This window comes from Myotis daubentonii, chromosome 1 (genome assembly GCF_963259705.1).
Source record: "Myotis daubentonii chromosome 1, mMyoDau2.1, whole genome shotgun sequence".
Classification (NCBI taxonomy): domain Eukaryota; kingdom Metazoa; phylum Chordata; class Mammalia; order Chiroptera; family Vespertilionidae; genus Myotis; species Myotis daubentonii.
The window spans coordinates 1,724,659-1,748,463 of NC_081840.1; the positions used below are offsets into that span (position 1 = coordinate 1,724,659).

A 23,805-nucleotide genomic window follows, 5' to 3' on the forward strand; every position below is an offset into this window, starting at 1 on the left:
GACACGCATTTTTCAGGCTGTAAAGCACGAAGCTGCATGCCATATTCAGACTGGCAGAGGCAATGGCACCAACGGGATTACTTGAAGCAGTTCTCTGCTGCAGCTTCCTATGAGTCTGCTCCTCCTGAGCCTGAAAACCCCCAAACAAGGTGGGAAGTGAAGCTCCTATAAAAGTAAGCAGCCCATTTCATCTGCAAGAGCAGCTAATCAACCTCCGAAAGCCAGCAGCTTACGAAGTGTCATACGAGAATTCACACAAGAGGGACCCAGGGGCCCGTCACACCCGCAGGCACGACACACAGGACGGCATACCTAGCTGGGCAAGGTCCAGCCGGGTCCAGTGCAGGCCGGTGGGGCAGCTGGCGGACAGCGTCCTGATGAACACCTGGCCCAGGCTGTCCAGCGCCCACAGAGCGTCCTGGCAGGCGGCGTAGGCTCTCATCTCGGTGTCGGGAGGCAGTTGCACCGTGGACGGGCGGGACTGCGCGTGCTGGGCGCCCACGCTGCACAGGTCCTTGCTGCCCTGGCACAGCCACAAGGAGCTGCCTGCAGGAGAGTTCAGGGGTGTCACTGACAAAAGCAGCCGCTGCCTCTGGACAGCTGACACCAACGGCTCCCTTGCTCCCTCGCCACCGTGACAGAAGCTCCATGTGCTTTAAGGTAGCGCTGGAGGGCACACCACGACTGAGCAAGAAACAAGCCCAGATATTTTAAAGAAGTGAGGGCAGCAGGGCTTATGGGGCTTTAGGAAGGCTACATGTTGGCCCAGTGGCTCTGACCCAGGACGTGCTATAATGAAACACTGGTGTGTTCCCTCCACGCTCTGGAGGGCGTGGGGTCAGAGGGCCTCAGAAGCACAGAACCCAGGGGCTGGCCTGCTCTGCAGGGGGCTGGGGCTGGGCCTGCCGAAGCTGGAAAGCCTTCCCTTCCTGTCCCTCCACCATGTTCAGATCCTTAGGTGAAGAAGATTCAGCTTAAAATGCGAATAACCCCCCAGGAAGTGAAAAGCTTGGGCACATGCATTATCTAAAACACGATCTAAAACCTGTGGCCAGGATGTTTTGGAATTCAAGACTGCTTTGGTTTGAAGACCTAGGGCAGTGATGGCGAACCTATGACACGTGTGTCAGAGGTGACACGCGAACTCCTTTTTTTGGTTGACTTTTCTTTGTTAAATGGCATTTAAATATATAAAATAAATATCAAAAATATAAGTCTTGGTTTTACTATGGTTGCAAACATCAAGAAATTTCTATATGTGACACGGCACCAGAGTTAAGTTAGGGTTTTTCAAATGCCGACACGCCGAGCTCAGAAGGTTCGCCGTCACTGGCCTAGGGCAGTACCTCGGCCTGTGTTAAGTCCAGGCCGGCAGCGCCCCGGTAGCAGTAACGCTGCTGCAGCGCGTCAGTCAGCGTGCGCAGGCCCCTGGCTGCTGTGCCATGGCCCGCTGAGATGGCTGAAGTCACTGCTGCCAGCCCCGGCGGCTACTGCATGTTCCCCTCCTCAGGACGTGCTGTCACGACTCACTCAGCTCCACTGCTCTGGATCCTGCTCTCCTGGTCAACTGGGCCCAGCCCCAGGGGCCCGCGGCTCAGCCCACAAGGGCTGCTGGCCTGTGACACAAGCCACCTTGTCTCTGGTTCACTCAGCCACGCCCCCACCCCAACAAGGCCACAGGCAGACTGTGGCTTTCACTACCACGGCCACGGCACTGCTCCCCACCAACCTTCCTTCGCGGGAGCAGGGGAGGCCAGCACAAAGGCCCATTTGGTAGCAGAAGCTGTCCCGCGGGGAACAACGTTGTTCCAGTGAGTGCCTGGAAAGAAGAAACAGAAGCAGGTGTTAGAGAAAGAAGGACCTAACCACCCCCAGAGCGTGGGTGCTAGACCACAGCAGGCCCTGCAGCTCACTGCTGGTCCCAGCCTATCCTTACATGGAGGGCTGAGCCAGCACTCGAGAGCCGGCCCGGCCCTCTGTGGGCACCGGCAAGCAGAGCCAGACTTGCCCAGGGACGAGGAGCTGGTGGAAACCCACAAAGCAGGGGTGCGTTTACAGGAAGGACGGGTGCATGTGGACTTGCACCTCATTACCGATCTGGCTAGAGCCTGGCATTTTCAACAGCATGATAATGTTCCTCCAGGAAACGGACTATTCTCTCTTCTTAGGCTCTTCAGGTTTTGGGTGGTTTTTTTCATTTAAATAAAAAATTATTAATGTAAAACTGAGCTCCATTTGCTTTCCATCATGATAGGTCCCCAGTGGAGACTGATCGCACACCACCAGACCCTGGGATCCAAGCGGCAGCAACGACAGATGAAGGAAGGAAACGGACGAGCACCAAGAATGCCTCCGTCCCGATCACCCCACACTGGCCTGTCGCCTTCGCAGGCTGAGCGCCTGACGCTTTCCTTGACGCGCCGGCCCCTTCCTCTGAGGGAAGCTGCCTCAGGCGGCGTGAAGTCTAAGCAGTGCACCCACCGATGAGACTCCCCTTGGCGACGTGGAGGTCATTCTTGCCCGAGGAGATCCAGACGCCGCTGTTGTTGACCCCCAGGAGGCTGGGCTGGCACTGAAGCTGCTGAGACCAGAACGCCGTGCGCAGCTTGTCGGCCACCTTTTCCACGGGCGCCTGGGCCGCCGTAGCCACCGAGTGTGTGGCGTGCAGGATGGTCTGGAACAGGCTGCACTGGTCGAACACCACGTAGTCTGTGATGCTCACCTGCGGGGACGGGCAGACACGGTCAGGGCCGCCCTCCCGCCGCGTGCACGTGCGTCGGTGAGGACGGAGACGGTCAGGCCGGACACCACCGAGCCGCTGTCGTGACCCCGGGGGGCTGGAGTTAGAGGTGGAAAATGTCCCCTTTCATACACTTTTCTACCACGTGGATCTGTTACAAGCCTGTGACTGAACATCACCCCCTTACACCTCCACGTCTTTTGTTCCGGTTAGTGAGAGAGAATTGTTTTGTTTTTAAATCTAGGTATTTCTCATGGGCACCCATGTACAATACTTAGACTATACAATAATAAGACTTAAGAAGGTAATATACGTAATAATTTATTATCTAAACTAGGCCTGTTAGTCCTTATGTCAGGCCAACAGCCTAAAGCCCCCTCTTGGACTGAAGGCAGCACCTGGCTCAGATGCCAGGCCCTTGCTTCTCTCACGTGACCTGAAAGGTGCTTTTCCAGGCGCCCCCTGAGGAGACCCCTCCTGCTCTTTCTAAAAGGCTTTCACGCACGTATCTGCCCTGCTGGGCTTGACCACAGGGGACTCGCTGCCCTATTCCTAGGACAGTCTCGTGCAGGTGACGGGCCCAAGTCTCGCACAAGGGACCTCCGTTTACAAACACAGGAATGAAAAGAAGGTTCCTGTAAAAGTCAGTACTGGGTGCAAACACTGCCCTCGGTCAGTGTGAGCTGCCGCCCTACCTGAAGCAGAAGCGGAGGCTTCACCGTCGGGCCCCCGAGGCCCCGTTCTCAGCCCGAGCCCTCAGAATGCTGGGCCCGCACACGCTGGCGCTGAGACCGCTCGGGGAGCCCGCGCTTCCCGGTGTGTGCACCTCGCCAAGGCCACACCAGGTCTGGGACAGACGCAGTCCCAGCACCCAGGACCCGCGGATGAGCAGGATGCAGATGTAAATAAAGTTGAGCAAACAGTGCTGCTCTCATGCTACAAAGAGTTAGTCTTTAGTAATGACACTAACTGCTTTCAAATACCTCAAAGGTGATTCTGCCGATTAAATTTCTCTAAAGATAATGATCTAAACATTATGAGAAAACGTACCTGCTTTCCTCTTGGCTACTTAAAAACAGAATTTAGTAGGCACGTACAGGTAAGCGTGTGTGTGTGCGTGTGCGTGTGCAACCATGTAACATGGTGACGAGTAGAGAGAAGGTATTTTAAGGCCCTTGTGTAACTCTTCGAGTGGCACCTGGCATGTAGATTAGAGACGTCTGTACACATACGCACACTCATCAAAGAGCAAACACACCGACTTCCCTGCATTCACACCTCAGGGACCAAGAGCAACAAGGCAGGTCTGAGGCGACAGTGACACCTGAGGCCGTGGACACCACGCTGAAGCGACGCTGCGTGTTCACAGGGGGAGTAGACGCCCCTTTGAGAACATCCCAGCCACCTGGCTGGCACCAAGCCACGGAAGGGGGCTGATGACACCCTCCCTTTCGGGAGCCAGCGGAGGGTTCCCCTGTTGAAATGCCTCCCACTCAGAGGACTTCCGAACAAGCAGAGAGAGAGGGACTGTAATTGTGGGTTGGGTTTCCCAACCCTATTGTCTAGTCTCTTTTCTTAGCGCGTCTGTCAGAATTAAACATTGTTATTACCCAGGTCTTCGAATGGACGCCAAGGATTTATTTCACGTAAAGCAGATTTCTAAACACCCACAGAAACAGCCTGCGCTCTGAGCAGAGCTCCGCGAGGCACCTCCTCAGGTGGGAAGTCTAGGGTCTCTAGTTGCTGGGACCCAGCAGTCTGACTCAGTAAACTGAGCACTGTTACTCCCCCCCCTCCCCCAACCTCTTTAGGGCAAAGGGAGGGGCTGCAAGGGGGCAGCAGCCCCACCCCAGGGAGACCCGGGCCAACCGGAACACCCACTTGCCACCAGTGGTCGTCCTCCCCTTGGGGCTTCTTGGGAACAATGCCGGTTCTGAACCACAGGGTTCCGTGGATGTCCAGCGCCCACAGGGTCTGCTGGTCCCCGAGCGCCACACAGACAGGTTCCAAGGCCTGCCTTTCGCTGAAATGGAGGAGGACATGGGAGTCAGCAGCCAGGCGAAGCCCCAGCGGGTCTAGGACTGCCAGCAGAGGGCACCCTGGGGGGTCGGCCTGGGAGAAGACACCCCACCCACAAGATCCCAGGAAGGAAGCCGCATTTTGAGTTAAGTTACTGTGCAACATCAATTGTTCAAACGCGTCGTAGCTTCTGAAAGACATACACAGACCCAGAATGACAGGAAAGCTCTTGGAAGAAAACGGCCTAAGAAAAAAGTGGGCAGAGGCCCAGCAGGAATCCAGGCCCCCAGGCGCCTCCCCTCCCTGTCCCCCCTTCGCTGTGCCAGGCTGTGCCGGGCAGCTGCAGCTGGGCAGACGCCGCTCTCTCTGGGCTTCTGGTGCCATCTCACCAGCCTCCAGGCTCTGCTGGGCTCCACTCTGCGCGATGCCCTCGGCCTCTGCAGGTGGAGCCGGGGGCCCAGTGCTTGCTCCGCTCCCTGGTTCAGGAGCATCTGCACTAACCGAGGGGTCAGTTCACACTCCCACTGGGAGCTCTGTGAGGCAGGGCAGGCTCAGTGGTCTTCGCACATGCAGTGCAGCAGCTCTGGCTTACAATGGGGACTTGCTCAACTTTCCTGGGTTGCTAAATGCAAACCAATATCCGAATCTAATTTTCTAAGGGCTATTAATAATTTCATATTAGCAAGATGATTGGATAGTAATTCTGTAATTAAAATTTTGCAAGGCATAATGTAACCAATAAATTACAGTTCAGAGGTCAATTTCAATTGACTAGGAGGATAATAAAGAAAAGTATTTGGCTCTACAGCATCCGAGATTCTAAAAGAGAACCCCCCCCCCCACCCGCCCCCGACACTGGGCAGTTCTGAATAGACAGTCCTGAGAAACGGGTGGTGTGTGCAGCTCGGGGTTGCACAGGAGGCAGCAGCATTGACAAAGCTGCGCTCTGAGCCAACATGCAGTGCGTCAGAGATAGACAGAATGTGTCTCCAAGGTCAGGCTGCTCAAGCCGGTTCTGACAACTGCAGAGAACACCATTACCATGGAAACCCCCAGGGAACCAGCTCTTCCCGGGAAGGCTCCCCTGGACGCCTGAGGGGCGCCCTGCTGACAAGGACCAGAGGAGGGACACACAGGCCCGGTACCTGACGATGTCACACTTCCACTGCTCCCCTTCAGGACAGAGGCTGCTCACGCCCTCCCGGTACAGGAGGGCTCTCTGCTCCGTCAGCGCCCACACCACGCTGTTCCGGGCTGTCACCTGGGACAGTGGGTACGGGCAGTCGACCTTTATGGCTCTGGCACAGGGGCGATCCACGCTGAGACCTGCCGGAGAGATGGACAGGAAGCCCCAAGCACACACAATCGGGCTGTCACACCTCACTGTCACGTTTACTTACTTTTCTTTTTGGTATTTTGCTATATTCCTTTGTAATAAGTGCTTTTTAAAAGATCTAGTCAGCCCCTGGTTGGGTGGCTCAACTGGTTGGAGCATCATCCCACACACAGAGAGGATGCAGGTTTAATCCCTGGTTGGGGGTATGTACGGGAGGCAACCGGTCCATTTCTCTCTCACGTTGAAGTTTCTCTCTCTCTCTCTCTCTCTCTCTCTCTCTCTCTCTCTCTCAAATCAACAAAAACAATCTCAGGTGAGGATGAAAAATAAATAAAATAAAAGGTCTAGTCAATTACCCAAGGGGAGGGAGGCGGGGGGAGGTAGAAGAGGGTAATTGGGGGATGAATGGTGATGGAAGGAGACTTGATTTTGGATGGTGAACACACAATATAATATACAGGTGATGTATTATAGAATAGTACCCAAAACCTATATAATTTTATTAACCAATGTCACCCCAGTAAGTTCAGTAAAAAAGGGAAAATAGGTGTTGTCAACACACAACGGGGAAATGGTGCTGAAATGTAACATCAGGTGCAGCATTTTAGACGCCCTTGGGAAACCCAGGAGTAACAACGGAGTCTGGTACGTAAGGTGTCCTGAAAGGCGCGGGAAGCCCGTGCCAGAGCGAGATGCTAGCCTCTGGCTCCATCTTGTTGCCTGCTTTGTTCCCACGGCCTCTAGGATAACAGCTTCTTGCACACAGACGTGCGAATCGTCAGAGGAATTCTCCTTACCAGAACGTGCCTCTCCCGAGGAGGCAAGTGAAGGATGTACAGAATGACTATTTATCAGAGATTTGCAGGAACCGCATGACCAGACTCACATCATTTGGCACAATCTTCCTTGGACCCTGCTGGTGCCCAGATGTCTTCAGTCACCCATCACCTCTTGCCCCTCCCACTCCCCCTTCCCCAGACATAAAAGAAGCCTGAGCCGCCCACCTTCTAGGCTGGGGACTTCTCCGTAAATAAACCTTCCCTCGCCCCAAATGCTGACATTGTGAGTTTGGCCTTTTGAAGCATCAGGCACATGGCCTTTGGACAGGTAACACCCAGAGCAAGAGAGCAGCCAGACCCCAAAGAACGGGGCCCAGGCCGAGAGCAGCCAGCTCTCAGAGATGCCCTTCCCTGTGGACATTGTGCCCCTTGGAGCTTCAGGGTGAGCAGAGGGGTCGGCAGCATCTGAGGCCTCCAGCCACCCTCTCAGAGCAGCTCCAACGAAGGGCCGCTCGCCCTGCTTTTACCTGGTGTGTGTGTGTGGAAGGGGCGCCCATGTTAACATGAAGACCCTGTGTTTCCTAGGTGAACAGCATGGCCCATTGCTGGGGCAGCACCTGACTCCCCAAGGGGCTCTCACCCTGACTCCTGGCACCTCTGCCCAGCGAGCAGCAGGCCCTCCAGGAGAGCGGGCAGGACCTGCACCCCATATTGCATGGTCTTCAATGTGCTCCCACTGGTCACACACACATCTTGCTCAATCGCAGGCCTTGGGGTGTACTTCCTCCCACAAACTAGGTGTGACTCACCTGCAGGACTTCTTACCCCACAAGTCCTCGGGCCTCCCTGAGACTGTAACCCAGTAGGTCTAGGGCAGTGGTTGGCAAACTGCAGCTCGCGAGCCACATGCGACTCTTTGGCCCCTTGAGTGTGGCTCTTCCACAAAATACGTGCGGGCCCTGACCGGTTTGGCTCAGTGGATAGAGCATCGGCCTGCGGACTGAAGGGTCTCAGGTTCGATTCCGGTCAAGGGCATGTGCCTTGGTTGCGGGCACATCCCCAGTGAGGGGTGTGCAGGAGGCAGCTGATCGATGTTTCTAACTCTCTATCCCTCTCCCTTCCTCTCTGTAAAGAATCAATAAAATATATTTAAAAAAATACCATGTGCGGGCACACATGTACAGTGCGATTGAAACTCCATGGCCCATGCGCAGAAATCGGTATTTTGTGGAAGAGCCACACTCAAGGGGCCAAAGAGCCTCATGTGGCTCGCGAACCGCAGTTTGCTGACCACTGGTCTAGGGGGTACAGGGCTCATCTGAAACCACTGCCCTGGAGACTGCTGGTTATGAGGCCACCCGCTCCTCACCCCCAGGCAGGAGCACCCGTTTCCCCACCAAGAACCAAACTCAAATCCCCAGAGCTCCTTCCACTGGAAGGAAGACACAGAAGTAGGCCAGGGGCCAGGGCTGGCCCATGACCCAGGAGCTGCCCCCAGGGCTCCAGCAGGCTTCTGGGATGCGCTGGCCCTCCCACAGCTGGGCTCTGAATCTACAGGAAATCAGCCCTGATAGTTCGTAAGACTGATCACAACATTTGGCACCAGCAATACTGCTGGTTAGAAGACTGATCTTTACGGAAATCCAATATGGTCTCTTGACAACCAGAAAAGAGCTCCTGGCTCTGGCCGGTTGCTCAGTGGTTAGAGCACCAGCCTGCAGACTGAAGGGCCCCGGGTTCAATTTCCAGTCAAGGGCACATACCTGGGTTGCAGATACCTGGGCCCAAGGTCGGGGCCCATGCAAGAAGCAACCAATCGATGTGTCTCTCTCACATCGATGTTTCTCTCTCTTTTCCCCTCTCCCACTCTAAAAATCAATGGAAAAATATCCTTGGGTGAGGATGAACAACGAATTCCTGCCCCCATCCTCCCCAGTCCCGTGAATCACTGCTCTGGGACCCACATGGACACGGACTCTCATTAGACCCCCCCACCTTTTTTTTAAAAAATATATTTTATTGATTTTTCACAGAGAGGAAGGGAGAGAGATAGTTAGAAACATCGATGAGAGAGAAACATCGATCAGCCGCCCCCTGCACATCCCCCACCGGAGATGTGCCCGCAACCCAGGCACACGCCCCTGACCGGAATCGAACCTGGGACCCCCCAGTCCGCAGGCCGATGCTCTATCCACTGAGCCAAACCGGTTTTGGCTCATTAGACCCCTTTTAATAAACAAGTCCCCCTGCATATCCTCCAGCAGCGAAGGCCCCCTCAGGGCAGTTTCCGTGAACTGCTATTTGGAGCAGACGACTCCTCGTTTTTGCTGACCTACATGTGAGTGCGTGCAGGGCAGCGGTCTCTCAGACCCCACCCTGCCACTAGGTAAGAGACACGCAGTGGCACGAGGAAGGAGAACAAGGTTCTGTTTCTGCTCCTCACTAAGTAATCCCATTCGTTCTTGCCCTACATTTGTCCTGGTTGAATCTGAATCAGTAGCAGGAAATAGCGAGTATATCTGTTGGCAAGCACTCTTTTTTTAGAAGGTGTTAATTTAAATGGCTTTTCACACAAAGCAGGGCGCAGACAGCAGCCATCCCCCCGGGCGCGCCCTTACCTGTCTGCAGGTACAGGTCTCCGTTGGTCCTGATGACCCAGGCAGCGTCCTCACTCAGTGCCACAAACACGGCCTGGGGCAGCGCCTCGTACCAGTGCCGTTTGCCCTTGATGGTCACTTTGCCACAAGCAAAAGCCCGGTTAGACTTCTGCTCAATCTTCCAGAGGAGGGCTCCTGTGCAGATAAAGCGCCCGTCAGATCATGTGGGAGCCTTCCCCTGGGCGCTGGGGAGGGGGTTCTCAACACCGCCCTGGCTGCAGCCTCACTGGGAAGAGCCCTCAGTGCCAGGTTGATCTGGGGCCTCCACCTGCCAGTGTGGCTCTGGGTGTCCTGTCACGTAGTGTCGCCCATCTGGTCTCATCTGTGAAATGGCAAGACCACCTCACCAACACAGCACACGGCACTCATCACACTGAACAGGGGCGGGGCCTTCATGCCCAGGTGGCCGAGGTGAGCCCCCGTGAACACGGGAGTCGCAGTGGTGCCCTGCCGCGGGCGGGAGTCCTGCAGGCGTCAGAGGGGAGTCGCTTCCGGACCAGCTCCATGGACAAGACGCAGAGGAGGAGGCACCTGACTGGGGCTGTGCTTTCTTCACTCACGGGGTCTGATGGACATGAAGAAGGGGAGGGACGGCGAAAGGGAAGATGGGGGCCTCGTAGACGGGGGTGTGGCACAGGCTGGGCACCCGTGTGTGAGAAGCCACTGCCCAGGAATGACGGAAAGCACAGCAGCTGGGCTAGAGGGTGCGCCTGAGGAGAGGAAGCAGGACAGGTGCCCCAGCAAAGCCCCCCTGAGTGCCATGGCTCAGGGCTCAGGTGCTGACACAGAACACCCACCTTCTGGAGGCAGAGCTCTCACTGGAGAACGAGGGACAGGAGGGTTGGAAACATAAGGCAATGAACAGGGTCAGGGAAGAACCGAAGCGTCTAAATGGCTGAGGAGATGAGCCCAAAGGGGATGACAGAAAGAACTGAAACACTCATAATGCCCACTGGTGGAGGAGGCGGTCTCAGTCAGCCTCTAAGGAAAGCACTTTTCAAACAAGCAAACCCGACAAGCTAGTATTTTAAACAGTGACAAAGCCCAGGGGGAGCTAAGGGAATCACCGCGAAGGCACAGAGGACAGTCCAAGGTCAGACGCACTCTAGGAGGACTTCCTACCAGCACCCTAGCAACAAACCAGGTACTGCCGGCAGACACACAGAAACACCTCTGTTCTGCCTGCCCGCCCCCCAACAGGCGAGGTGGGAAACACCACGACTGAACAGTGAGCAGGCACTGCAGCCCAGCGGCTCCTCATTCAGGGATGCCGGCACCCGTTAGGTCAAAGTGGACGATCGTGGCAGCACACAATGGGTGCTTTTTCTTTCTACAGTCAGGGAGCAGATCAGTCACCCAGAGAAAATATGTATATAGCTCATTTAAAAATGATTTCTCAAAAGGAAACCAAATAGCCTGAACATATCCCACACGTGCACCGGCCCATCTTCCTTAGTTCAGCTGCGTTAAAGCAAGGCTAAGAAACAGAAATGCACTTTATTTTTATAAGGAGCACGTTAACATCTCCCTCCACATCCTCAAAATTCAAGTTATTCGTCTAGCCTACGGAAAATGTTCACGTGTTACCGCTGCCATTAATAAAAAACAAAAACTCAGACTGAGCATCCCTTCACACTATTTAACTGACAGCAAACGAAGCATCTGTCTGGAGAAAGCCCTCCTCCTGGGGGTGGGGGGGGGGGCGCGGAGAGAAGCTGACTGTGGAATGGGCTGCAGGGACCCCCAGTGCGGGTGGTGACCCTGGGGCGGGAAGCAGAGCAAGCGAACCTGAGGGCGAGACTGCCACCTGCTGGACGGCATCTTCGAACTTCTGCCAGCGCAGCCCGGCGCCCCGCAAGGCACTGCAGAACAGGCCGCCTCTGTAGTCCAGGCACCAGACGTGCTTCTCGGAGACCCCCAGGCTGAGTACGCCGTGGCCGGGGCCAGAGTAGCCCATCCAGCTTTCTGCAAACTAAGGAGAGCGGTGAGTTCTGTGCAGGGCACGCGGCTGCGTTGCTGCAGTCACCCTGGGGGGCCCTGTGTGCTAAGCCGTCCTTCCTGACATCATGCTTCCAGGGCAGACCTGGCCCTGCCCACAGGAACAGCCCACCAACAGACGTGTCTGTGCAGCACCTCACCACCGACATTAGCAGGAGCAGCTCCGCCACCATCTTGGTTGTGTGTGTTTTCATCAATTTTAAAGGTATTTATTGTTGGAAATATGACAGATATCCATTTCCCCGCACTGACCCCTTCCAGCCCACACTTTCAGTCTCTGTCCCAATCCTCGCGCACAAGGCAATCTGGCCGGGATGCTCCTGGTTTGTGGGGTGAATTGTGAGGACTAAGGTTTTCCTCAGGGGCATGAAGGCAGGAGAAAGGTCCTCAAAGTGCCAGGCGCCCTCTCCTCTGGGGAAGGACTTTTCTAAGCTCTGGCCCGAATCCCTAGAGCCTGCCCCACACCGCGTCCGCCTGGTGATGCCGTTTGCTGTCACATGCACTGTGGCACGCCTGGCTCCAAACTGCTGGCAGCCGAGGCACTAGAACAGACAGACACGCCAGAGACTGACGGAGGCCAGGCCGTTGGCACTTCGTCCCAGAACCAGGGAGCTGTGCGTCCCACTTTCGAGACAGCAGGTCGAGAGGGGTCTGGGAGCAGCCTGGCCTTTCTCTGGCTATGTGTCTGCAACAAGCAGAATCCGAAGTAACCGCTTGAGCTAAAGCTGACCCGTTTCACTGGCTATGTGTAAGCCACTCAGCTGTCCCAAGGCTCAGTTTCTTTCTCTGTGAAGTGGGACAACAGTGCCCACCTCCTGGCTTGTTCTGTTTTTAGAGAAGTAACGAGTTAACTTGTGATGCCTGGCATGGTGCCTGCCCAAACGGCACTGTTACCAGCGCCGAGAACCTGGCGGGATGTGCAGGAAGCGCAGGTGGCTGCCGCTCACACTCACAACCGCACTCACCCCCACTTGGTAGGAAAAGTTACCACACACGGATCATTCTGAAACCAAATACCTCGAACAGTAATTACCTGCTCAGGGAAGTGAACACTAATTAAAAAGCACTTTTTAAATAAATGACCAAGGACGGTTCATAATCGTCTCCTGCTGCGTGGGCTCGGAGGCCCGAGGCACTGGACCCAGCCTGCGGGAGCCGTGGCGCCAGTGCTGCAGGCCGAGGAGCCAGCGCCGGGCTCCTGCAGCTGGTGCCGTGGGCAGCCTGAGGCGGCGGCGAGGACAGTCCCTGCCTCCCACCTGCTCAGAGCTCTCTCCACCGCCAGTGCTGGTCCTCTGCCCACCGGTGTCTGGAATGGCCCGGCCAAGTCAGGCCTCCCCGAGGCGACCAAAACTAGTGCCTGTGCTGGCAGGACGCTGCTCCTGCGGAGACGCGGGTTATGGAGCAGGGACACAGGTCAGCACGAATCCAGGCCATCCGCAGGCCCTGCACTGGAAATGCCCCCACCCAGACTTCAAACACTTGTCCCGCAGGTTTTGCAGTAGAAATAGAACCTCTTCCCATAAAAAGGAACACAGGTCGCCGATGACGTCCCTGAAGCTGAAGACCACATACCTGATCGGACTTCAGCAGCCCAGTGTCGTCGTCGGCCGGCTGGCTCAGGTCCTGCAGGGAGCGGCTGCCTCCGAGCTCCGCCACACTCGTCTCCGAGGATGAAGAGGGCAGCCCTTGGGCATAGATGTCCTCCTCGTCGCTGGACGTCTGCACCTGATCCCGTGAGGAATGCTGGGGGCGAGGGTCCTGGGCGCTGGCCGTCGAGGCACAAACGGGAGGAGTCAGCCATCCGCCCACACTCCCCAGGTCACATTCGGAAGCAACCACTGCTCTCTGGCCCGTGCCATCATCAGTGACGGCATGCCAGGGATGGGAACCGAGGTGGCCAGGAGCCGCCACGTGCATCAGCAGGCCCTGCTCTCCGCCGGTCTCCTTGGCGCTGCCTTTGTTCACTCTGGTCTCCAGCAGCCTGTCCCCAGCACTGGGGGCCCAGCTAGGGCTGGACGGCACGGGGGGCAAGTCCAGGAGAGAGGCTTCAGACACCGTGCACTGGGGATCCTCAGGCTCGCAGCCCCCCTCCTCCTGGGCCTCAGCAGGGCTGTCCTGGTCTTGGCAAGGTGACTGTCTGCTACTGGGTCCACTGTCCGCAGGATGAGGCTCCCTCTCGAGCTCTGTGACCTCGCCACCTTCCACGTCTCCCCTCGGGTGCAGGGGTAGGCGCAACCCGCAACCATGCAGCTCCGTCTCGCCTGCCGAGCTCCATCGCGGTATCTCCAATCTGTCATCTTCGCTGAGTAAGTCAGGGGCAGGCTCAGGCGCCTCCAGGACACTGAATGCTTCCGGGTCATCGTTCTCCTGCAGGACACCATTCACCTCGCCACTGAGGCTGCTCTCCCAGTCGGGAGACTCTGTGCTCACCCGATCCACGATGCTGCCCAAACTTGAGGTCGTGGACAGCAGGTCTGTGTTCAGGGACTGGGGACTGTCATCAGGAAACTCACAGCAGGGAGTCGATTCAAGGGAACTGTGCCAAGCGCTCCTGCCTCCACCTTCTAATTTAAAATAAGAATGTTTAAAATGAGGTATGGTCCTCCATAAAGACACGAATCAAAAATAACAATTTTAAGACCCTGGCCAGGTCGCTCCGTTGGTTAGAGCATCATCCCCAATACGCCAAGGCTGTGGGTTTGACCCCGGTCAGGGCTCACAGAAGTAGTGATCCATGAATCCAGACGTAAGTGGAACAATACTTCTCTCTCTTCTCCTTTCTCTCTAAAAGAGTTCTGGCTCGCCCTGACCGGTTTGGCTCAGTGGATAGAGCGTTGGCCTGCGGACTCAAGGGTCCCAGGTTTGATTCCAGTCAAGGGCATGTACCTTGGTTGCGGGCACATCATAGTAGGGGGTGTGCAGGAGGCAGCTGGTCGATGTTTCTAACTCTCTTTCCCTCTCCCTTCCTCTCTGTAAAAAAATGAATAAAATATATTTTTTTCAAAAAAAAGAGTTCTGGCTCAAGAAAAATATATTTTAAGTAAAGAAAAAAATGTTTTAAACAAATGAAAAAATACTTTTTAAACTGGCAAAGAACAAACCTCTTAAGTACAAGTGACACCAACGCAGGGATATTTTAAATGGATGCAAACATCCCACATGCCATGGGCTCTGAGGCTTCCCTCAAGACATGTCACTCAGAAAAATAAAAGAACAAATGAACCACAGACCAACTTTTAGAAGCTATGAAAGTGCTGAGGAATCTGGTAAAATTCCCTTCAATACTGCAATGTCTTTAGCTAAGAGGAGCCTGAAGTTGAAGATATTCCATGTAAACCCCGCGTCTGGTAGCAAACACACCCGGCCCGGCGGTCAACATGAATGATCCACCTGGACACGGGGTCACTCTTGTCTCATGCCCTCCAGTGAGGTTCCCAATGTCTCTGTCTAGGAAGCGGTAGACACGAGTAAGCCAGACTTTTATTTAAAGACCGAAGAGCACAGAACCTGGCCGGAGGCAGGGCGCCCCACGCACAGGTGGGCGCTCCTATTTACCCTCACGGCGACGCTTCCCGCGTCAAGGGCAGAACTTGGCAGCGCGCCTCCTCTGGGGGAGGAACACTGTTTTGAGGACCCTCTCTGCTGACCTGTCGTGTGAAGGGCGAGTGCCCACTCAGCACCAGCACTCCCAAGGCCCCCGGGAGCGGAGGCACTGGCGTGTGCCCCACACAGACGTACCTGCCTTCTTCTTCCTCCTCCTCTTCTTCACTTTGAGAGGCTTCACAACGAGCTCCTGGTCGAAGTCTTCTGAGCTAATGACACTGAACCTCTGCGGGGCGGGCTGGCTGCCCCTGCCCAGCTCCAGGGCTGCCTGGGGCCCGGAGCCGCTGTCGGTGGAGTTGAGCGAGCTGCTCCTGCTCCTCGGCTCGCTGGCCACGGAGCTGGCCACGGAAGCGCCCCTGAGCCTCGGCTCCGAGACTGTGGCCCCTGGCGGCCTCTCTGTGTGCTGCGTGGGGACTTGCTCTGTGCATCCTGGCGTCTCCAGACTGTCTCCTACTGAGAAAGAAGAGTTCCGTTTTACCACCGTGTATCCAGGAGTCGACGTGCTCTTATGTTAACTTATCCCACACACCAGCCTCTGAATGCAGAGAACTCACAAAACTCAAAGAATCGCACAAATTATTCCAATCAACGGTTTTTGTTCTCCAGGCAGCTCATCTATCAAAGTCTCCACCGCTGTCTCGTCAGTAACTGCATAGGAAGGGACCACCACTGCGTACAGAGCGCCTCTCACTGACTCACGAATAATGGACAGAGGAGGGGCCTGTCTGCAAAGGGCCTGTGCTGCCTGTGCCACCCCGGGCCCTGGATATCCGTTAATGTGCCCAGGGGCTTTGAAAACATCTGCATGCCTGTGGTGACACTTCTCCACATCAGGGAGGAAAGGCAGGTGTCCACCAGAGCGAATTCAAGACCATGTTCATTAGCCCAGGCAGCGCCCGCTCCAGGCAGAGGCAGGGAGAGGAGCGGCCGGGAAAGCGCCCGGGCTCTGGCCCAGCACAGAGAACAGGCAAGTGTCCCCCTCCATGGCCCGCCCTTCTCTCACTCGACACCAGCAGGTCCCCAGGGCCCGAGCGGCTCCAGTCACTCCTCAGCACAGGACCGGGGGCCGCTTGGATCTACTGCGTGCCAGACACCGTTCCAGGTGCTGAGACGCGGCCGTCACCGGCAGCCGGCCCTCCTTTCCCGGGGTTGTCGGGCAGAGAGCGGCTCCTGGGGCTCACGGGACCGCAGAGCAGGCCCTGCTGCGTGAAGCCCAGGGCGGGGCGGTGCCTGTGCCAGGTCACACAGCGAATGGACGGCAGCGCTCGGTCTGGCGCTGCGCTGTCCGGCACAGAAGCCACCACCCACGGAGCTGTTTACATTCAGACGAATTAAAATGAAACATTGAAAGGCAGCTCCTCAGTTGCACTTGCCACTCAGTCCTCAGCAGCCAGGTGTGGACAGGGCCAGCTGCCGGACAGTGCGAATACAGAGCGAGGGAGGGACAGTCACTCCAACCCCTGGGGTGGTGGGGGAGGATGAGGAAGGCGGTGGGTGGAGGGACAGGGGTCCTGCACTTCCTACAGGCTTGTTGTAAAAGACCAACAGAACCCCGTGGCACTGCTCTGTGACATCAGAGGCCCCGCAAATGAAGGGGCTCTGGGACCGGATGCCCCGTGTTTGGCTCATGCAGCGCAGAGGTGGTGTCTTTGGGCCCCTCGGGCACCTTGTTGAGACTGGGCACCTCCCATGCGGCTGTTCTGAGGGTCTGTAAGATCGGGAATGTTGAGCACGTAGCCGTTCTGGTTCCCACCAGGAGCCAGTTCACTAAGCACCCAAGCATTAGTGCTGTGACGTGTGCCCGAGAAGCCACATAAGGTCCTTTGCTCGTGAGAATCTGGGCTCGTGTGAATTACCAAACAAAAGTCAAAGGCACAGAGGATAACAGTTCTACAGGACGAGCTGTGGTAGGTGAAGTATGTCCCAGACGACGGGTTAAATGTTGTAAAATCTTATGCAAGTCTAGGTCTTTTGCAGCATTAGTCCCACATGCTGCCTGGAGTATCAGCGGTCGGTTGAGTGGGCACTGAGTTCTCGCTCCCCCTCACCCGACCTCCCACCTTCCAGACCCATGGGAGCAACTCTACCAAGGGGAGACCTGCCTGATGCAGGCCGCAAAGTAGGGAGCCTTCAAGGACAGTGGCATACAGAGTATTTTAAGAATCATAAGAAGCCTGCTAGATGCCTTCGTTGTTCAGATAAAGCCACAATCATTTAGCAAAATGGTCAGTGTCATAAATAAAAGCTGCCACTGCACACACAGTACCTGCATTTCCAATACAAACCTACAGACGCTAGTCCCTCCGGCCTGCTCGAAATCCTTATGATGTTCCTATCTCCCTTTAAGAGAAATATTTCATGTTCTGTGCAGGAAACAGACACGATATCACCCGATCCTTCCAAACCAGCAATCGTGGCCTGTCCAGAAACAAAAGCAAAATCACAACCCCAGGCAAGACTGCTCTACTAGACCTGAGCACACACCAGCAGCATAGGGACCCAAGTACGTCCCCTGTGTTTTGCTATGAAACTTCATGGAAGTTGGTAGGTGGTCCAACCCACAGTCAGGTGACACTGAGCGGGGTCTGACTTGGCGTCTACTCCTCACCAGTAAATTCACATGCGTGAGGAGCAGTCTCCCACCTCCTGGCCGCTCTCTGGACCTTGTCCTCACCTGCTCCCCACTCCCTATGACACGGAGCTCCTCCTCCCTGCAGGACCTGCCTGGCGACCTCACACAGCTCTGCTTGTAAAATGAGAAACTGAAACTTTTTTTAAGTGTCTATATCTGACTCTAATAGTAATAATCTATTATCACCATGATTTTTAAACAGAAATGGTAAAATGACGTGTCTCCATTTGGGCAGAGGGACCAAGGGTACGAGAACAGGGTGGAAAGGAAGCTGGAGAGAGCCCCGTCGGCTCAGGCCGCCCTGGGGAGGCCGCGGGAGTCACTCTCTGCTACTGTTCCTGCCAAGCTGGCCTTCATTCACACACTCAGCCACTGGCAGTCAGGAGAAACATGACTCAATAGACTACAAAGAACAAGTTTAATTTTGTGCTTAAGTGCAAAAAACCCCCACCATTTCTTGGCCAGAAGCAGGACTATGAATAGCAAACCAAGTATTTTTTCTTTTTCTTTTCTTTTTTTTTTTAAATATATTTTATTGATTTTTTACAGAGAGGAAGAGAGAGAGATAGAGAGTTAGAAACATCGATGAGAGAGAAACATCGATCAGCTGCCTCCTGCACATCTCCTACTGGGGATATGCCCACAACCCAGGTACATGCCCCTGACCGGAATCGAACCTGGTACCTTTCAGTCCGCAGGCCGACGCTCTATCCACTGAGCCAAACCGGTTTCGGCTCAAGTATTTTTTCAAATCTACACAAATAATCAAACCTTCACCTGATTTCCTTGACTGGCCCAGAGGGACAAGTAAAGCATGAGAACCTATTCCATTCCCACCAGCACCTGAGCGGCAGCCCCAGATAAGCCTCGAGACACCAGGACAGGGTGCAGCACCTACCTGGCTGACAGTGTCTAGAAGGTAAACACTATATTCGTTCCAACTCAGCACCCAGCCTTCCCGGAAGAAGCAGGAAACCAGCCCCAGGTGCCTCTCGGGTAAGCTGCCACTTCCCGGGTCGAAGGAGTCCAGGCGCGGGTACAACTCGAAGGGCTTGACTCCTCCAGCAAAGGCATCTTTTAAGATAAACGTGGCTTGCACAGTCCCCTGGACGTCAGCCCTCCACAGCCGGAGCCCTGGCCGGGATGCGTACAAGGTCAGATCGCTTTGCTTACAAAGTCCTGGTATAAAACAAGCACCAAATTTCCCGGTGCTGGAATTAAAGAAAGAAAGAAACAAGACACGGCTGATTGAAAGCGACCGCTGCTGCTCACTCCAACAGGCATGTTTGCTAAGCCTAACAAACAAGACAGATTCCTGAGGACCCTTTTCTGTTTCTCTTGCTAACGGAACCAGCCAGCCCTGCACCCAGCCGACAGGTCTCTCCTCACATTCCTCCCGACACCCAGGAGGGTGCACCCATGAGCGCACCTCCCAGTTCCCAGGCCACCACGTCCTGTGTTCCCTGTGGCGCTGCACCCACTGCTTTAGCTGCACGCTCTTGTGTAATCCCCACGACCCTGCGAGGCAAATATTACGACTCCTGTTCGAGAGAAAACTGAAGCAGGAGCTGGCAACTCCGGTCTGCCCGCCGCCCCGGCTGAGACCGCTCCACTGCTCACCGCCTCACGCCCACTCCCCACGCACGAGCTTCATGTCTGGGGTCCAGGCTGTCCTTCGGGAGTTTTTCTAAACTGTCAGAGGGACCAAATCTCCCTTCTGAAACCATGAAATATCGAACACTAACAAAAGAACATGTGTCATACATGTGGTATATTGTTTGTGACGCATACACCCAGGAGCCCTCCCTCATGCTCCCGGGCCCCACGAAGTGCCTGCTGTTCTACTAGGGGTGGCCGCTAGGCTGCTAGTGCTCCCTGGGCCCTTCCTTTCGCTGATGGGTGAGCCACAGCCCATGTTTCCTGAATGAGCACTGTGGCTGCTCTCTGCACACTTCTGACACTTGCTTTTAACATGACACAGGAGCGTTTCTCAGATCCGTCCTTCCCGGGTAAGGCTGTGGCTCATTCACCGTCACCGCCACACAGTACCCCACGCTTGCTCACATACTCCCATGTGGATGCGATTTGAATGATTTCCCCGTTTCCGTTCTGCACAGCTACGCGAGGCGCATTTTTGCACGTGACCTCGAGTACACAGGTGCCAGTTTGTGGAGATCGCGGAAGCGGGACTGTGGGTTGCTGAGTGAGAGAAACTGAAGTCTGGAGACCACTTCAAACTTTCCCAGCGACCACCCCGACGACACTCCCACCAGCAGTCTCTGCGCCTCACTGCTCCACGTTGGCAAACCCCAGCCTTCACCAGCTCATGTGTTAAGAGGTTCAAATCAACCCTAAGTCCTGCTGATTCTCTCTCCAAAATATTTCTCTGGTTTTGAACAGTAGAAAGAGGACTGGCTTGCCCAGCGGCCGCTCAGTGGTTGAGTGTTGGCCCAGACACCAAGAAGTCACTGGCTCGATTCCCACTCAGGGCCCATGCCTGGGCTGCAGGCTCGATTCCCAGCTGGGGTGTGCAGGGGGCAGCCTATCAATGTTTCTCTCTCTCTCTACCTTCTCCCTCTCCCTTCTTCTCTCTCTGAAAATCACTAAAAACTAATTAAAAAAGAGTACTGGCTTCACATCGACACCTCCTAGCTATGTGGTGTGCGGCCCTTTTAGACCTCGGTTTTCTAGTCTGTAAAAAGGGAGAGTAACTCCCATCTCCAAGGCTGAGGTGAGGATTGAGTCCCCACAGTCGCTCACCTGCATGCACGCGGCTGCAGGCGCTCACAGCTGGGAGCTGCCCCTCACTCTACCCACGCGCCCAGAGAGTGTCGGTCCTGTGTGCTGTGTCTCTGCACCGCACAGCACCGCAGAACACCCATCCCCGCAGGGGACCCCAGGGGCCACAGATAAAGTATGTGGGTGCTTCTCTGCCCTTTGTGTCTCGCTAGGTCCCCACGGCACCTCAGTAACGACAACCCTCTGGACAGGGTCCAAGGAGGATACCATGGGTCAAATTCACTTTCAAACGAAGACTGTTACCAACTGAGGGTGTCCACAGACACCTCTCTAACCAGCAACGCCGTCTCATCACGGCCCTGAGACGCAAAGGAGTTCCAGCAGGGCGGCCACCCCTCCCCTGCCTTTCCTGTCAAATCAATTCTGCTTGGTGATCCCATGAGTCAATATGCCTTTTCCAGGGCCGGCAGGAGGTGACTGCTATGAACAGACCAAGCTGCTGACGGAAGGGCTGCTCAGGAGGGGGGGGGGGAGGGGGGGGCTGCCATGCAGAACAGAGAATAAGCTCCCCCTGTGTGTGGGGCACAGAGATCAATGCTGGCTGCACCCGCTGACCTCAGCCGCCCTCCCCCGATGGCACCGGCACTACCAGCCTCCCCGGCCCTCACCAGCGTGTCAGTTCCACCACACTTCCAAGCCAGCCCGCTGCCCACTCACCACCCCCCACCCTCTCCTCCTTCCCAGCCCGGGCGTCCTCTCCTGGGTACTCGTCCAGCTCCCACTGTCCCTCCCTCCACCCCTCCTCAGTCCCCCCACGCCCACCCTGCACAGAGTCCTACCAGGGGCCTGGTCACCCACGGGCTGCTGCTGCCTTTTCCCACGGCAGGCAGGCAGGTGGGCTTGGCCTAATCCTTCTTGCCACTTTTTCTTTCTGGCATCAGGTCAAAGGAGGGACAATCCCAGCCCAGAATCCTTCACCTCTTCCCCGTCTCCTCCCTCCCCCGCTGCCCCCCCAGACCCTGGCACCCCTGGCAGAGTGGCTGAGGGACAAACTTCCTCAGAGGCCGGGCCGAGGTGTCCAGGGCAGGCTGGGGGCCCTCCGGAACCCCAGGCTTAGAGCCGTGTGGGCTTGCACGCGGCACACCGGAACCCTGGGAAAACGTCAGCCCGTGACCAGCAGGCTGCACTCCGGGAAACTCACCTCTTCCTCGGCTGGGCCCCGACCTGGCGGACAGACTGCTCCTCGGTGTGGAAGAGCAGGCTTCGCTGCAAGGTGGACACGAGCAGCACCTTCTGGCTGTAGTCCAGCTGCACGATGGAGGACGGCTCCTCCAGCACCAGGTGGGACTTGCAGACGCCCTGGCAGAGGCAGGCCGGTTACCCCACGCAGGGCCCAGCCCCCACCTCCTCCATGACTAGGAAAGCACCCGCTCTGTTACTTTTATTTAGGCCAAGTTCCCCTTAAAGTGCACACTTTGCCGAAACCGGTTTGGCTCAGTGAATGGAGCGTCGGCTTGCAGACTGAAGGGTCCCAGGTTCGATTCCGGTCAAGGGCATGTACCTGGGTTGCGGGCACATCCCCAGTGGGAGATGTGCAGGAGGCAGCTGATCGATGTTTCTCTCTCATCGATGTTTCTAACTCTCTATCTCTCTCCCTTCCTCTCTGTAAAAAATCAATAAAGTCTATTTAAAAAAAAAAAAAAGTGCACACTTTAACTCGCATCACATGCGGTGTCAACCCATCGCCCTGAAATTATCTGGAAAAGTTCTTACTAAAGAGAAAACAGTCAAGGTTAACATCTATCTCAGACTACCTCAAGCTTGACAAGAAACATTAAAAATTCTGTATAATTTATTTTAAAATATCTCAGTAGATCATTCAAAGAAAAATTCATAAACACCTAAGCAGAAACATGTTGCACCACAAGTATTATTTATCCTACTAGAGGCCCGGTGCACAAAAATTTGTGCACTGGGGGGGGGGGGTATGGGGGGGGTCCCTCAGCCCGGCCTGTGCCCTCTCGCAGTCTGGGACCCCTCGGGAGATAACGACTTGCTGGCTTAGGCCTGCTCCCGGGTGGCAGAGGGGCAGGCCTAATCCCTAGGTGCAGCCCCTGGTCGGGCTCAGAGCAGGGCCGATTGGGGAGTTGGGACACCGCCCCGTCAAGCACAGAGCAGGGCAGATTAGGAGGTTGCGATGCCACCCTCAGTCACGCTCAGGGTAGGGCGATTGGGGGGCTGGGGCACCGCCCCCTGTCACACTCAAGGCAGGGTCGATGCGGAGGTTGTGGCGCCACCCCATCACGCACAGAGCAGGGCCAATCGGGGGTTGGGGCGCTGCCCCATCACGCACAGAGCAGGGTCCATCAGAGGGTTGGGGAGCTCCCCCCTGTCATGCACAGAGCAGGGCCGATCAGGGGGTTGGGGAGCTCCCCCCTGTCATTCACAGAGTAGGGCTGATAGGGGAGTTGGGGCACTGCCCGCCCCGTCACACACAGAGCAGGGCCGATCAGGGGGTTGGGGCGCCACCACTGTCACACTCAGGGCAGGGCCGATGGGGAAGTTATGGCTCTACCCCATCACACACAGAGGAGGGCCCGTGGGGGGGGGGGGGTTGGGGCGCCGCCCTCTATCACCCACAGAGCAGGGCCGATCAGGGGGTTGGGGTGCAACCACTCTCACACTCAGGGCAGGGCCGATGGGGAGGTTATGGCTCTACCCCGTCACACACAGAGCAGGGCCTGTGGGGTGGGGCGGTTGGGGCGCCGCACCCTGTCACACACAGAGCCGCAGGGCGATCAGGGTGTTTGAGTGCTGCCCCCTGTCATGCTGATCCCGGTGCCGGGAGGCCTCGTGGCTCCACTGATCCTGGTGCTGGGAGGCATATTACCCTTTTACTATATAGAATAGAGGCCTGGTGCATGGGTGGGGGCTGGCTGGTTTGCCCTGAAGGGTGTCCTGGATCAGGGTGGGGGTCCCCACTGGGGTGCCTGGCCAGCCTGGATGAGGGGATAATGGCTGTTTGCAGCTGGTCACACACCCTTCAGGGTGGGGGTCCCCACCGGGGTGCCTGGCCAGCCTGGATGAGGGGATGATGGCTGTTTGCAGCTGGTCACACACCCTTCAGGATGGGGGTTCCCACTGGGGTGCCTGACCAGTCTGGGTGAGGGGCTGAGGGCTGTTTTCAGGCTGGGACTGAAGCTCCCAACTGCTCCTTTTTTCTTTTCTTTTTTTATACTGGGCCAGCTTTAGCCTGGCTCCAGCTCTGAGGCTCAGCTGCTGAAAGCAGGTATCTGGTTTGT

At 56.0% G+C, this 23,805-nt stretch overlaps 1 protein-coding gene across 3 annotated transcripts in view; it reads right to left on the reverse strand.

The window, feature by feature from the left end:
- TECPR2 (tectonin beta-propeller repeat containing 2) overlaps window positions 1–23,805 on the reverse strand; it is a 65,724-nt gene that overhangs the window by 22,985 nt on the left and 18,934 nt on the right. For 2 of the 3 annotated variants that reach the window (XM_059685812.1, XM_059685821.1), the window contains exons 5-16: window positions 21,705–21,862; window positions 18,663–18,975; window positions 17,418–17,550; window positions 15,268–15,585; window positions 13,102–14,093; window positions 11,320–11,503; window positions 9,493–9,666; window positions 5,905–6,085; window positions 4,622–4,763; window positions 2,482–2,722; window positions 1,730–1,819; window positions 313–546 (exon numbers count right to left, since the gene is read on the reverse strand). In XM_059685812.1, the coding sequence (XP_059541795.1) occupies window positions 313–546; window positions 1,730–1,819; window positions 2,482–2,722; window positions 4,622–4,763; window positions 5,905–6,085; window positions 9,493–9,666; window positions 11,320–11,503; window positions 13,102–14,093; window positions 15,268–15,585; window positions 17,418–17,550; window positions 18,663–18,975; window positions 21,705–21,862 (3,160 nt within the window). The remainder of the gene's footprint in view (window positions 1–312; window positions 547–1,729; window positions 1,820–2,481; window positions 2,723–4,621; window positions 4,764–5,904; window positions 6,086–9,492; window positions 9,667–11,319; window positions 11,504–13,101; window positions 14,094–15,267; window positions 15,586–17,417; window positions 17,551–18,662; window positions 18,976–21,704; window positions 21,863–23,805) is intronic. The other variant, XM_059685830.1, reaches the window with a different exon arrangement.